Source organism: Anabrus simplex, chromosome 1 (assembly GCF_040414725.1).
Source record: "Anabrus simplex isolate iqAnaSimp1 chromosome 1, ASM4041472v1, whole genome shotgun sequence".
Taxonomy (NCBI): Eukaryota; Metazoa; Arthropoda; class Insecta; order Orthoptera; family Tettigoniidae; genus Anabrus; species Anabrus simplex.
In genome coordinates, this window is record NC_090265.1 from 323907906 (window position 1) to 323923044 (window position 15139).

The following is a 15139-nucleotide window of genomic DNA, read 5'->3' on the forward strand; positions in this document are numbered from 1 at the left end:
AACAGACCCTTGGCAACTAACAAAGAGCACAACCACTTAAATGGCTGGAATACTCAATCTACCATATGAATCAATAACAGCTCACATCCTTTTCTTGAATAACTGCTTACATCTATGCCAGGCTACGAAAATCTTGTTGAGAGACTCGACACCTGGGCTGGTCCCACGCATGCTCAATAGAGTTTAGGTCAGGGCTTCCTGCTGGCTAGTCCAGTGACAACTCCTGTTTGTATAAGAATACTGATATGCACCGAGTGGTGTGAGGATGGGTGCTGTTGTGCATTAAAACAAAGTTATCTTCGACATAGGGAGCAAGACAGATGACACGTTCAAGAATCCCCCTCTATGTACCAGTGTGTATTTAGTGCATAGTTTTCGATGAAGACTAGCTTACTTCAGGCAAGAGAAGTGATGCTCCACTCCCCATATCATGACTAAACCTCCTCCATAGTAGCTCTGCTGAGAATGCATAGATGGTTTAATGCTCCCAAGGTCTCCTCCACACCCCTTCCCTTCCACCTGCAGAGTTACGGTTGAACCTGAATTCATCAGTGAAGAGGATACTGCACCAAATGTCCAATTCTGATGTTCAGAAGCAAACTGAAGATGCGCTAACTGATTCTAGCATGTCCACTGGAGGCCAGTACGAGGTCTTCTAGAAGACAGATCTGCCTCTCAGCCTTCTCACTGTCCACTCGCTAACACTGAAGTTGTGCACCTCCTCCAGACACCTTCTAGCCTATTTGGCCACAACAAGGCAATCTCTTAACACCTCCAGAGTTAAAAATGTGTCATCCCCGGTTGATTTAGACCTCTAATGACCTGATCCTGACTATCTACGAAAAATGATGTATTCTTCGTAACGCGTTACAACTCTGTGCATATTTGTGGGCGATGTTCCCAGTACGTTCTCAACATAATGGAAGCTGCGTCCATCATCAATTAGTGATCCAGCTCGTGCAATATCTAATGGGACTCTAAGTAGTCTCGAAAGTAACATTCATTTCCAGATTCTCATGAAACACTAAATGGAAAGTTCATGCAATGTGTACAAAGACTGCCAGACACGAATTCCACAATAGAACACTGAAATAATGTAAAAATATTTAATAGGAATTGGCATCAAAAGGACAACGTACGACTTCCATTCTTGCAAGGGTTTAACTCTGAATGTAACTTAAAAGCTTTTCAGTCTGTCAAACATACAATTTCAAATACAATGTATAACACTATAACATACTTATCAAAGCTGCTGAAGTGTAGTCCGTTGCCTTCAATTATCGCTCCCGGACTTGAATTTGACAAAAAAAAAAAAAAAATGTGAATAACGGGCTTTAGAGAAAATTTGGCTGCATCACGCCAGTTTATGGTAAAACTGCTGCACGGAAAATTGTCAAAATCTAAAGCACGTAAAAAGCAGATAATAATAATGAAGAAGATGATGATGATAATGATGCAGAGCTGTCTCTAAATATGAAAAGCTCTCACTTGTCATGAGGAAGTGCTGTCATATGTTTTAGTCATCTGTCTCGAATGCCTAATCCCAGAATGAAGAATTTTTTTTATCCTCTCTTGACTTGGAAATCAACCACTCCATGGGCAACTGCAGTGAAGGAGAATCTGGTTGGTCTCTCTGACACATTGATTCAATAAAGAAGTAAGTTCAGGACCTGGATACAAGATTTAAAGGATCTTCCAGAAGAGTGAGAAGACAGCCTGATGCAGTCAGTGGTCTGAACAATGAAGAACCTCATTTTCTATCAAGATGAAGGAGTACTGGAAATCAAGAAAGGCTGACAAGTGTTAACCATGGTCCTAAGAAGCCAAGACGATATGCTAAAAATACCAGGAAACACTTAGGCTTTATTGGCTGGAGTGAAGAACAGCCATAGTGACTTTGCCACTTTGGTTTCTGCAATAGCAGTACTTGTTGAATTTAATCAAGTATTCTTTTGTCCTTTAGAATCTTAACCATGTAGGTTCTAACCTGTTCTTCTCATTGCTCCAAAATTAATTCAGGAATGAAAACCTCAACTGAACTACAATATTAATCTCAGAGATTCAGAGAGTGAATTCAACAGCACTCAAAAAAGGTGGTGCATTTACATTCTCAACAAATGTTCTAAAAGTTTGAACCCAGTTATCTATGACTGTCAAAATTATCATTCTCAGCTGAGGAAATTTCAACATGCCTTAATACATACAGACATATGCATAAATGCATGGTATTTTTTAAAATGTCCTATAGCATGAAGCAAACACTGGTATTATTTTCATTTTTGATCAAATCTGCCACTATTATGTCCCAAAAAAGCACCTTTGCAGATAGATAACTAATCAGGCACTGTCCTGGAAATTCCAAGACATACAGCAACCTTAGTCTACGGATGATAACTCAAACAGTAAATTGAAAAATGCTATTCAGCAGAGCTCTATGACAATACACACATTAAAACCCATAAAGGAAATATATTGCAAAATTGAATGAAGCAGCAAATTACAATAAAAGAGTACATACATTTTGTCCTTGCGTAGAGCAGCAGGCAGAGTTCGTGGATGTTCTTTGTTCAGGTAGCACCTCACACCCTGGGATAGATTGACGAAATAAATTGGCCAATCCAAGGTTGATATGTCGAAGGAGAACATTTTCCGATCTTCCTCACTCAGCTGCTTGTTTAATGACTGCGTGTTCTTATTATCAAAATGCCATTCATTAAAAATAAATGGTGCTAGCTTCCCCAACGAGCGATTTACATTTGTGTGCAAACGGACTAGTCTGTAACAAAACGGAAAAAAAAATACTTATTGCAACAAACCAATTAATTACATAAAAAACTTATCCCTGGTATTTTTGGAGTGGATAGAACCACCCAGACTTATTTTAGATTTTGGCCAGAAGTGATATGACATGGTGCAATTTTTCAGGGTGAAAATCCGAACTTGGGAACCACTGAGATTCCAGTCTCCGCCATTTAGGTGAAAATCCATTTGCTAAGCCACTGCCTTTATCCCCTCAACTCCCCGAGAGCGAGAGCGAGAGCGAGAATGTGTGTGTTTATATTTTGACACCATGTACATCGCAGGTTGAGAGTATCTCCAGCTGATTGAGAGTAAGTTAACTTCGCTTTCCAAGCCATAAAGTAGCCCACAGAGCGTGGCATCTTGCTCCATAAGCTCTGCGACGTTCTGGGAACAAGCAATTCACACCTGTTAACAAAGCCGGCAGGAATATGTAAATCAAGTTACGGATGCTGGCTCAAATACCGTTTCAAGTAGTTTTGTTATCTCACAAGTAAATAATATTCAACAGTATTTATTCTAACAAGAATAATAAATCGCATCATGCAGGAAAGAACAAGCAATTCCATTAGCAAGAGGCGAAATATTCGCATGGACATTATTTTCGAGCAGAACACTAGGTTGGGTACAATATAAAACAAGATATTTCACTCAGTGAAAAGTCTTCTGCAGTCTCACTTGCAGTCACATCCAGTCTAGTCTTCAGGTTCACCGTGCTTTCATCGGTAGAATCTACATATCCAGTGTATTAAATCTATGTGAGAACGTTTAACATTTGGCATCAGTCTTAATGCTATGTGCAATGAAGGTTATGTTGTGACACTTGTAAAAGGGGAGGGAGTTTGTTATTATACTTTAACTTTCACTGCCAGACTATGAACCACTGAGGACTAACATTTGAATATCTGTCTAAAAGACTTTAAAGACTTTATAGCTATGTACAGTTCTGATGAGTAATATTTTCCCGTCAAGTAAGTGACTTGGAATAGAGAAGAGGCCAAGACCAGTTCAAGCCAATGAAAGCCTACACATTCGTCCGTAACAATAAATAATTCCCCACTACACCCCAGTTCACAGAAACAGGCATCTTTTTATAGATGGCTTTCACATTAAACCATTCCCATTAAGAGGTCAGTAAAACAAGGATGTCCGGCTTCGATGGTGTTATTTACCTTGGCCTTAAATCCCCTCATTTGCAAGCTGCGTAAAGAAGTAGGAGGAATAACACACGGAAGTGCAAAGCTCGCGGAAGCTGCTTGCGTGGATGACATCAATGTAACATTAACATCGGATAATTATGTACTCCACGTGTAAAATGCTCTCGCAGTATCTGGATTGTCTATGAACTATCATAAATCTAAAGTGATTCCCTTACAAGACTGAGAATCATTACCTCAACTCTCACCCCTACACACAGTGGAAACTCACAAGATACTTGGAATCTTACACTCGAAAGACCAGTGAAATGAATCAACAAAATTAGGGACTGGTTGTCAACAAAATAAAAGTCTATGCAAAAGAACTCTACTGCTGAGACTTCTTTCTAATCCAAAGGATTTTTACTGTCCACACATACCTTATATCACAATGCTTTTATCTTGCACAAATACTACCTTTGCCTGCAGCATTTGGCATGGAAATATCTTTCTAGTTCATTGTATCTTCAGTCAACAGCTGGTGGACTTGGGTTGGTAAACGTCGTCATTAAATGTCAAGGCCTATTCTTGAGCCATGGAAGAGAAAAGAAATGAACCAGAGTTCCTCATCTGCTTGGTTGAAACACTGGTGACCGACTTGCGCAATCCACCTGATCTTCAGATTGTCCCGCCACCCATGAAGTATCTCTGCATTTATTTGCAAGAGTGGTGCTATTTGACGGAAGCAAAGTTAGTACCTGAAGTACAATTAACATGTCGGATTTATACAGATTTATTTCGTCTAACACCTACACCACTCATGCCTTTATTTCAACAAGTCCCTTCAAACACTTGACTTTGAACAGCTGTGAAAAAATATTAGTGCTACTTGCTTACCTGCTAAAGTGCGATCCACATAGTATGTGGTAGTCCATGACACAGTACCAAGAAAGGAATGACTATCTCAAATACGAATGACTGATTTGGACTCCTGCTCTTATTGTGATGATGCTTGTTTAAAGAGGCCTAACATCTAAGGTCATCAGCCCTGCTCATATTATGTTCAAGGTGACTCAATAATTCACAGACTGACCACTTATCTCAGGGTCAGACTGGTGTGTATGCAAGCAAAAGTTTTTCTTTAACAGACGAACTTCACAATAAATACACAGGACCAATTCATACGACCAAAATTCGAGGTTACTTTACAAAGGAAATTTAATATGTCCTATTCAATACATACACATCTCCATCATTAGCTGGGGTAATAATAGTAGGCCTAAAAGTTGTCCATTTTATAATGAATACTGATGGACAGCCGGACAAGGAGCTTTACAGTGCACACCTGAAGAGAAAAAGATGGAAGTTTATTGCTCCCCGAGTCAATGATGTGTGTGGACATTATCTACGTGCTTTGTAATATGTAGTAATTTTTTTGTTGTTGTTTCTGTTTTGTTTTGTTACAGGAGTTGAGAAAGTGCAACAGGAAATTAGAGCATATTACACACACTAAATTTTTAACAGAGAGAAATTAAAACATAATAAAGTCCTTGTCTAGAATACTCTTTGAAACTAGTTTGTATCACTTCATAGGTATTTTTAACATTTGAAAGCAAATCTACAATAAGTACAATGTAAACAGTATTAAGAAATAACTCAGTAAAAAAAATCACAGATAACACCTTAAACCATACACCAGTATAACTGAATAAATAAAATTTTAAAAAGTAAATGGGGGTCCAATATGCGATAACCTTAAATTTTGTGCAATTAACACAGGACTTCTAGGCTATAGTGTGTTATAAATTGTTCATGTAAACATTCTACATTATTCTTTAACAATCTTATGAATGTATTTGAGTTATACAGGCTATTTTTGTTGGAAGGCAGTATTTCTAAATGTAAAAAAAAAACATAAATGGTGAACACGACTTCTGGCCTACATGTAAAGTAAATATAGTCAGTCATATCACGTTATTCAATTCATCTCATTAATTCCTCTGATGAGGGTGACGTCAGGAAGGGCACACGGCCGTAAAAACTCGCTACGAAGATTCATCTCGCTTCATACTCGACCCCATACGGAAAAGGGTATTGCATTATCATATTATGTAATATTGATACAAAAGTACTTAATGGCCAGTCATTTGTCTCTTAATTGAGCAGTAGGCCTACCACACAGTAAAGCTGAGTAAACCTGATCACTGCTTTCATTTGAATTATAGTCTTGTGCCACCAACTTCCTGATACCGGCGTGTCGTCATTCCAAATGACGTCATCTTCACTGCATTCTAGTTAGCCATGCACTGCAATTGAGAGCATTCGAGTCCCGTCTTTTTGAAACTTTTAAAAATAGTTTTGTTCCTGACTATAGAGTCCAAACAGTGAGAACCTATTCCAAAATGATTTCTGGAGATGGCCTGATATTCCCTGTTGGTGTCGGAAGCCACTCCTTCCGAATAAAGTTGTATTGTTAAAAGTATGCCAAACCTCCAGCTCATAACTACCGTATGTAACGAGTTGTACTTCCGAATGTAATACATAGCGACTGGAAGCATTCTTTGGATAACTGCGGCTGATAAAAGCCAGATCCTTATTTTTAAGTACAGTAGAAGTCCGTTAGAGCGAGAACTCATAACGGGTATATTTTTCGCCGTTAAAATGGATTGTCGTTATATCCTATTTTTTCATAAAAGTTGGGAAAAACCGCACAAACATTACAATCAGTATGTAACGGCAATCTGTTTGTTCAAAACTTGCATTTTCGCTGATTTCCACACTGCGGCCTACTCCTAAGTTATTTTTTTCTAATTGTGAGACAACATGAACAAAGATATTCAATTTCATTCTGAAGAATTGGAGTAGTATCACTCCGGTGGCTTCTGAGACAAACTTCACCTCATATGTATCATGAAAACATATTTCAAGCACGAGGAGAGTAATGATAACCTTTTCGCTAAAAATTACTCGGGAATAGTCTATCCGAAATTTAACCAGACGCGAGAAAATACAGTGTAATTTCATATTGTGTATTCCTCAATAAGGCGATTTCTTGCTTAGCACGTCGTAAATTCGAACTCCCGATTTTTTACTGTATTAAATCTATTTAAAAATACCTAGTTTATCACGTCACAAAATCTCATTATTACTGCTCAGTACGATCACATTTTTCCCAGCCCTGAAATTGTTCTTTAACATCCCATGTGAAAGGAACGTGATTTCCACCAAAGATTAGAGCCCTCGCCATGGGAGGCAGGTCAAGGAAAGTTACGCGAAAAAGGGAAATAGCCTTGAATTCTGGAACTTTAGATAGTAAATTATAGCTCCGGAAAGCAAGCCATTAGACTCAGGAAAGTTCAGTTTTGTTCTTCGGTTTTCGTTGATATTGTTGAATAACCCAGTAAGCCCGTTTGTGCTTATATTTCAGACTGCATTCTGAAGTTAGAAATTTATTCTGTGCTGAGTGATGCAGTGAAGGGTAGCAAATATTTGTCGGGTGATAGACTGTGTAAGGATTAGGAACATAATCGTGTGAAGTTGACTAGCATGGCGCATATTTGTCTTGTGGTAGCCCCGTTATAGATACTGGAAAAGTCATGAAATCGTATATTAATGACAACAAATCAAGGAAGTGGACAGGAATTTGCATCTTTCAATGGTGGCGTGCATGTTGAAACTCGCACCATCAAGTTTCGACTTAGACTTAAGTTGACTGTCAAAGTCATTTGTCTCACACGTGGCAGAGTTTAACCACTAAATAATTGATGCTCGAATAGTGTGATCTGCAATAATGCACTGATACTTTTACAGGGCCCCACCGCAAATGTTTTAATATTTGTTATCAGGTAACTCTTTTTAAAGCCGCAGTGGAAAAGGTTATATTATCTCTCGTCATTTTCACGCCTTTTAATGCCGTCACTGCATCTTCAGAATTGGTAGATAGCCTATATCTTTCTCTGTACTCTTACGTACATGACGTAAAATGCACGCATGTCGGAAAAAACATATCAAGCGTTTATATATTCGAGTTGGATAGTTTTTATTTGTGTATTCAATAGTACGTTTTTTCACTTAACACATTATCTTTGCTTGTCCTCTGCAGAAACGCCCAACGAAGTTTCACTGAATAAACTAACCTCCGAAACCAGTCATCCACTCTCGCTGTATCTAAGTGTATCACATTAATGCTTAATTTCAGTACATAGTTTTAAAATCAAGCGATCATTTACTTCAGCCTTTATTTCTAACGAGTTAACTACCATTATTGGCCACGTTATTTACGCATTTATTACGAAAATATGTTCTCTTTCATTTCGAATTGTGCTTATGGAACACCAGTTGACGAGTATTACTAATCGACTCCAATATCACCTTTGAATTCAAATGTCTATGAAAGAGCTCGCTAGTGCACATAGCAACAAATCCATACTGAAGATGATTGATCACATTCAATATAATTCCTGGAGTGCATAAATACTGATAATGGAAAAAATTACACACGATTAATCGCTCGTAATAATGGATGCATCAGTGATAGGGTTCTCACTGTTACCAAAATATAATACAGTTTAATATAGGGATTTTCAGTGGACAGGAAAAAACTGCCGTTATAACGGATTTCTCGCTATATGCCGTACTCGCTACAGTGGACTTCTACTGTATATTTCATGCTTGTTTTCTAATTTTATCACATCAGGATTTACCTAAACAGCTGTAAGTGGGATAAGAGAGACCGCACATTTTAGGTTAGGTATGCATATTAAGTGCCCGGATAGTGTCAGAAGTTCCATGACTGAAAGAATAAAAATAAATAACAGGAAAGTTTGCTGCATTTATGGATATCTACAGATGCGGCGGTAATGCTTTTTAGTATCGTATTGCTTAATTTTGTACAATCGTAGTTTCCATTGTTTTATTAACACATAGTATGTTTTGTTTGGCATCTCTGAAAATCATTAAAAGTAAGTGGGGATGTAAAATCAATATTATTTGTCAGGTACGTTGGTGAGTGAAACAATCATTATGACTGGATTTATTATCACGTTTTAAACTTCTCTGCCAAAAAATACCTATATTGGTCCAAGTTACAAGATATTAAATGATCACTTTGTTAATGATCTCGTCTGCTATATTAATAGCAACAACAGTGAATATTTCTCAACTAAAGTAAACTTTTCCTCATCCTGAGGTGGTGCAGCACTTTTTAGACATGCCCCCAATGTAGGGGGTTTGCATGTACCATTTTTGCTGCATATCAACCTTCCTGCCATTCATACATCTCTGGCAGTACGGTACTGGGATCGAACTCAGGCCCCCAAGAACGACAGACAATTGTGCTAACCATTACGATTGGGGACATTCTTAACAACAAAACACAGACATAGAGCATGACTGATGCGCGCTTGCAATGCGCAGGTCAGACACAAAACTATTCACTAATTTGTGCGACGTCATCAGAGCTGCAGCAGGCCTACGCTACGTAGGCGGACATTTCTTAACTATGAAACACAGATGAACAACACGACTTCGACACGTGTTTTCATTGCGTGGGTCGTATGGACGAAACTATTCATAAATTTGTGTGATGTCATCAGAGCTGCAGTAATGCTTATACCCGCTTCGAGGCAGAATAATTTTTCTGCGACGAATTACGTTGGGGGGGGGGGGGGGGAGGGGGTCCTGTATACAAGATTTTTTAAATTTTTGTCTCAAAAAGCCAGGGAGGATCTAATATGCGAGGGGTCTAATACACGAGTAAGTAAGTAAGTGGTTTTTTAAAACCTAATACAGGTCCTTCTATTCAACACCTGTGAACAACATTTTAAGATTGAAAAAACAAAAAAGCATTCCAACACCTCTTAATGGAACATCTAATTGTATAACAGTAACAATTACTGTAGTATGTAACTTACATGGGCCTTCCACCAGTCAGTCTCATTACAGTATCAAGGATGTATGCTGGAATGAAATGCACGAAGATGGCAGAAATGCGGAACATCAGAAGAGAAGGCACGAACTTCACATATGGGTACCACACAGCAGATTTCAGAGGATACTTATGCAAATAAGTATTAAGATGATTCTCTATTGACGACCATCGGAATGGATTACATGTGCTGGAAGTACAATGGAACACAGACACAGCAGGCGACCTACAAAACAGAAAAAAATACAGTAGCAAAGGGAAACAAAAATTACTCTGTCAATAGAAATGTATCCCAGCTTGCAAGAAAAGTGATGTGCGCAAGCCAACAATCAACATGGAAACAGGAGTAATAAAAACATGATGTACAATGATAATCACTATCACTGTAGGGTTGGCAGGTTTTATCACGGAGGGCAGGGAGGAAGGAAGACTTAAGACTTATTGGAGTTACTGCATAACATGTCTGGTATTCTCTTTTGTTATGACACTACTGGCCGGTTTTTGGTACAACACACTTTACCAATGAGTTACCTAAATGCACTCTTAACTAACTGCGCTGTTAACTTTAACGAGTTTCTGGAAACTTAAATCTGGATTTATAAGTCCTGGTAATAAACAGTAGAGATATCATCATGATTAGTATCTCTCGTACTCCAATAGATGTCTCTACGCAAATGTGTTTAGGGTTATTTTGGTAACATCTAGTTACTTTTACTAACAGAAGTTTTCTATAATGAAAACTGGTTGGCAAACATGTACAGTCATCTCAATCAATCTGATTCAGCATGTATATATATATGAATATAAGTACGATCTAATAATGCAAAAATTAGATATATTTCCCCTTATTTCTTATCCACAGTACGCAGACATCGTCTTACATTTCACCTTGATCGTTGTCGTCAGTAAAATTATACAAATACACCGCAATTACCTCACAGATCACTTTTCACTGATCCAGAACACAACAAGCGTAAACAAAAATAATCATACACATGAAAACATGCAGCACACTTTGGAACTTATTATTCCAGCACTGGAGTTTTGCAATGATGGTCCAATATCCAATCGTCCTCGCTGCAACTGTTGCAGTTTTAGTAGATTGCGAACAAACGGGAAGTACGTTTGTGGGGAAACTCCCACTTAAAACATGCATATGCCGTTTTACTCTTCAAGGATGCTGGACATGTACGGCAAGATTGCCGTTTCTTCTGTTTTTCTTCCATACGTACCATTTCATTGCCCTGGTCATTTAGAATCGCGATATTAAAATCGTCGTTTTGCCGCGAATAGCGATAAAGTGTCGAAAATCATGCGGCAGAAAATACGACTTGTAATATACAGACGTGCAGAATTAAATAGGCCATGAATATCTCGGAAGGAAGTGCAGACATGTGGAATCCAAATGGCCGAGATTTAGATGAATGCAGTGACTTTTAATTGGAAGAAACAACAATAGGAACGGGGGAACATCGCATGAAGTCACCAGGAAGAGATTTACGAATGAATTGATATGCAACTAGAACAGAAGATTTAAAAGGGATACTTCCTAAATTTTTGTGGAACCAGATTGCATTATAAAGTTATGACGATATATTTTTCGTAGTCGTAACAGAAATCCCAAGCGGAGTATCAAAAAAAGGAATAAACGAAGTAAATAGTGGAGCGCAGGTTCCGAGTAAACTAGAGTGTCAAAGATTTATTACTGAAGACGAAAATTGATCAATTAATGTATCTAGTGAAGACACGGCAACATTTAAGATACCTCTTAAGATAATTCAAATTAAAATATTGACGTTTGTCACATCATAACCTACTCTGCTCAACATAAGTATAGTTTAAGGAAGATCTACGAGTAGCATGGTTGTCAAGCTAATGATGTCTTCAAATATGTGTTTTATGCATGTCTTCGAGAGCTACGTGATGACCGGCTAGACTGAAGATGGGACGAGAGTCTGACGGTAACCCGCCAACCATTCCTACGGACCCGAGGATCGTGGCCGCAGCCCGGTCATGATGCAGCGATAACCCGGAGATGAACGTCCTAGGAGAACCAGGAAGCAGCCATCCCAGTCCAGAAACGCAGATGGATTAAGTTAAGTTTCACAAATTTCTTTTCTTAAATTGTAGTTATATGTATATCATTTGATATCAAGTTGTCGATGGTGATTGTACAAGAGCTAGGTCGATATATCTTCGAGAGGTGATCTCAATATCGAGTTTCAGCGCGAATGTACCAATGTTTATGTTTAACTGATGGATTTAGGTAATCTTCCAAAACTAATAAACACTCCCATGTGTAGGAAAGATAACACTCGCAAATGATGTGCTTTGCTTGCAATGTTTAGCTTTCTTTCAAAGAATATTGCCGTACATAATGTGAAATGAGATATTTCAAACGAGAATATGTAGTATATTGAATTGTAGGTTAACGTGCGGATACGACGTCAACTTTTACCCAATGTAAATAGATACAGGCTTAATATCTTCGTACTTTGATAAGAGAAGTATGCGTTGATATAAATGATAGTTGTTGATCCATATAATATGAATTCTGATGAGATATTGAATATAGTGAATTGAGCGGTACTTTGAAAAGAGTTAATGATGTTTATATTCGCGGTGAGCTCATACACATTACATGTTATAAACCTCATTTTAGGTCCGTATTGAAAATTTAACAGTTCAACAATGATAAAGGTGTTTTAATTTATTCCACCTATTCAATACTTATATTATCACGTATAGTTGTTACATAATTAAATTCTTAGTTACATGGGACATGTTTCGCCCTCAATTAAGGGCATCTTCAGCCTAAATACAATAATCAAAAATACAACTAAATTAAAAGTGGACGTTAAATACAATCATCAAAAATACAACTAAAATAAAAAGTGGAAGTTAAAAGTTTAGTCTGTTCTTAAAATTCAGAACAATAAAATTGTGAAAAATGATAAAATAAAAAGATGCTAATGGAAAACTGTCTTATGATTAAACTATAATCTTGTCAGAGACTAAAACTTCTATTAAAATTCGAATTAAAACAGTTCATATAAAATATTGGAAAATCAAAGTGGTAGTAATAAAAAGCCAACGACATGAGGGCGTGTACACAAGCATAAACTTGATTGTCATGAATACAATCTTTTCAAGGCCGTTGATGAAATTCGTAGTAAGTAAGGCAGAAGCATCTATTGAAAAATTGTAAGAGGCCGTTAGCACCGGTAGGTAATAAAATGGCTGAATCCTTGCCAGAAAATGTCAACAGATGCAGAAAATTTTTCTGTAAGAAAAGGAAAAGAAGAAATAAGAAATTGAACGTAAGGAGAGAATTCAGCCTTACATAATTTTGAAACAGATGAGGACTTACATGTAAGTGGAAGTTGTTATTTCTTAACTACTGTTGAGTTGGTTGCTGCCCGTCTGTTGGCTCTAAGTCTGGTGTTATAACTGTGCTGCAGAGGCGGTAGCGAACTCGGAGGGGAAGGAATAGGGGAGTGCGGAAGGGAGGAGAGGATGGGTGGAGTCAAATGTGACGAGGCTGACAAAGGGGCGGAGTCAACTGCATTGCTGGAAGTAGGCCTAATATCTGTAGGTATGGGAGGAGTATTAGGGTTTGAAGAATTAAATATATTAGGTATCCTAAATTTATTCGAACTAACTGACTTTAATAATTTCGGCATTAATTCATGTAACATACTTTTATTGTCCGTGGTTTCATTGAGATTCTTTTGCTTATTGTACGTCTGATCTAAATAGATGTATAAACTTTCTAATTCATTCAGCATTCTTCCTTTTTGTATGTTTCTAATTATCGTTAAGTCTTTCTCTATGGATTCAAATCTGTGGCCAGTCTCCCTCATATGCAAACTCATCGCTGAGTATTTCCTATGTTTTTCCGCGTTAACATGTTCCATGTATCTTGTCATAAAATTATTAAAGTCAGTTAGTTCGAATAAATTTAGGATACCTAATATATTTAATTCTTCAAACCCTAATACTCCTCCCATACCTACAGATATTAGGCCTACTTCCAGCAATGCAGTTGACTCCGCCCCTTTGTCAGCCTCGTCACATTTGACTCCACCCATCCTCTCCTCCCTTCCGCACTCCCCTATTCCTTCCCCTCCGAGTTCGCTACCGCCTCTGCAGCACAGTTATAACACCAGACTTAGAGCCAACAGACGGGCAGCAACCAACTCAACAGTAGTTAAGAAATAACAACTTCCACTTACATGTAAGTCCTCATCTGTTTCAAAATTATGTAAGACTGAATTCTCTCCTTACGTTCAATTTCTTATTTCTTCTTTTCCTTTTCTTACAGAAAACTTATTTTCTGCATCTGTTGACATTTTCTGGCAAGGATTCAGCCATTTTATTACCTACCGGTGCTAACGGCCTCTTACAATTTTTCAATAGATGCTTCTGCCTTACTTACTACGAATTTCATCAACGGCCTTGAAAAGATTGTATTCATGACAATCAAGTTTATGCTTGTGTACACGCCCTCATGTCGTTGGCTTTTTATTACTACCACTTTGATTTTCCAATATTTTATATGAACTGTTTTAATTCGAATTTTAATAGAAGTTTTAGTCTCTGACAAGATTATAGTTTAATCATAAGACAGTTTTCCATTAGCATCTTTTTATTTTATCATTTTTCACAATTTTATTGTTCTGAATTTTAAGAACAGACTAAACTTTTAACTTCCACTTTTTATTTTAGTTGTATTTTTGATGATTGTATTTAACGTCCACTTTTAATTTAGTTGTATTTTTGATTATTGTATTTAGGCTGAAGATGCCCTTAATTGAGGGCGAAACATGTCCCATGTAACTAAGAATTTAATTATGTAACAACTATACGTGATAATATAAGTATTGAATAGGTGGAATAAATTAAAACACCTTTATCATTGTTGAGCTCATATACGTCGGGAATATTGAGGTAAGACTTGTGAATGTTATAAATAATATATGCATTGAGATATTAGGCGTGGAATTATGATTAATACGACGACGAATAAGGAATTGATGTCCGTTTATTTCAAGCAGTTATGGATCAGGATATATTTGACGCATATAGCGATATGTAATATGGCTTGTCTTATTGAGTTATTGACATTTGGTTAGTGAACTTGCAGATTGGTAATAATGTACAATCCTCAAAAATAACCCTAGATAACCTATAATAGAACATAATGACGGCATTTTCTAATAAATTTTTACATGTTACTCAATATTTAAAATGACTTAAGTGGGAACAGTAAATCATT

At 37.4% G+C, this 15139-nt stretch overlaps 1 protein-coding gene across 1 annotated transcript in view; it reads right to left on the reverse strand.

The window, feature by feature from the left end:
• LOC136856754 (putative fatty acyl-CoA reductase CG8306) overlaps positions 1-15139 on the reverse strand; it is a 168817-nt gene that overhangs the window by 22867 nt on the left and 130811 nt on the right. Inside the window, exons 7-8 of the mRNA XM_067134845.2 lie at positions 9848-10087; positions 2519-2776 (exon numbers count right to left, since the gene is read on the reverse strand). Of these exons, the coding sequence (XP_066990946.2) occupies positions 2519-2776; positions 9848-10087 (498 nt within the window). The remainder of the gene's footprint in view (positions 1-2518; positions 2777-9847; positions 10088-15139) is intronic.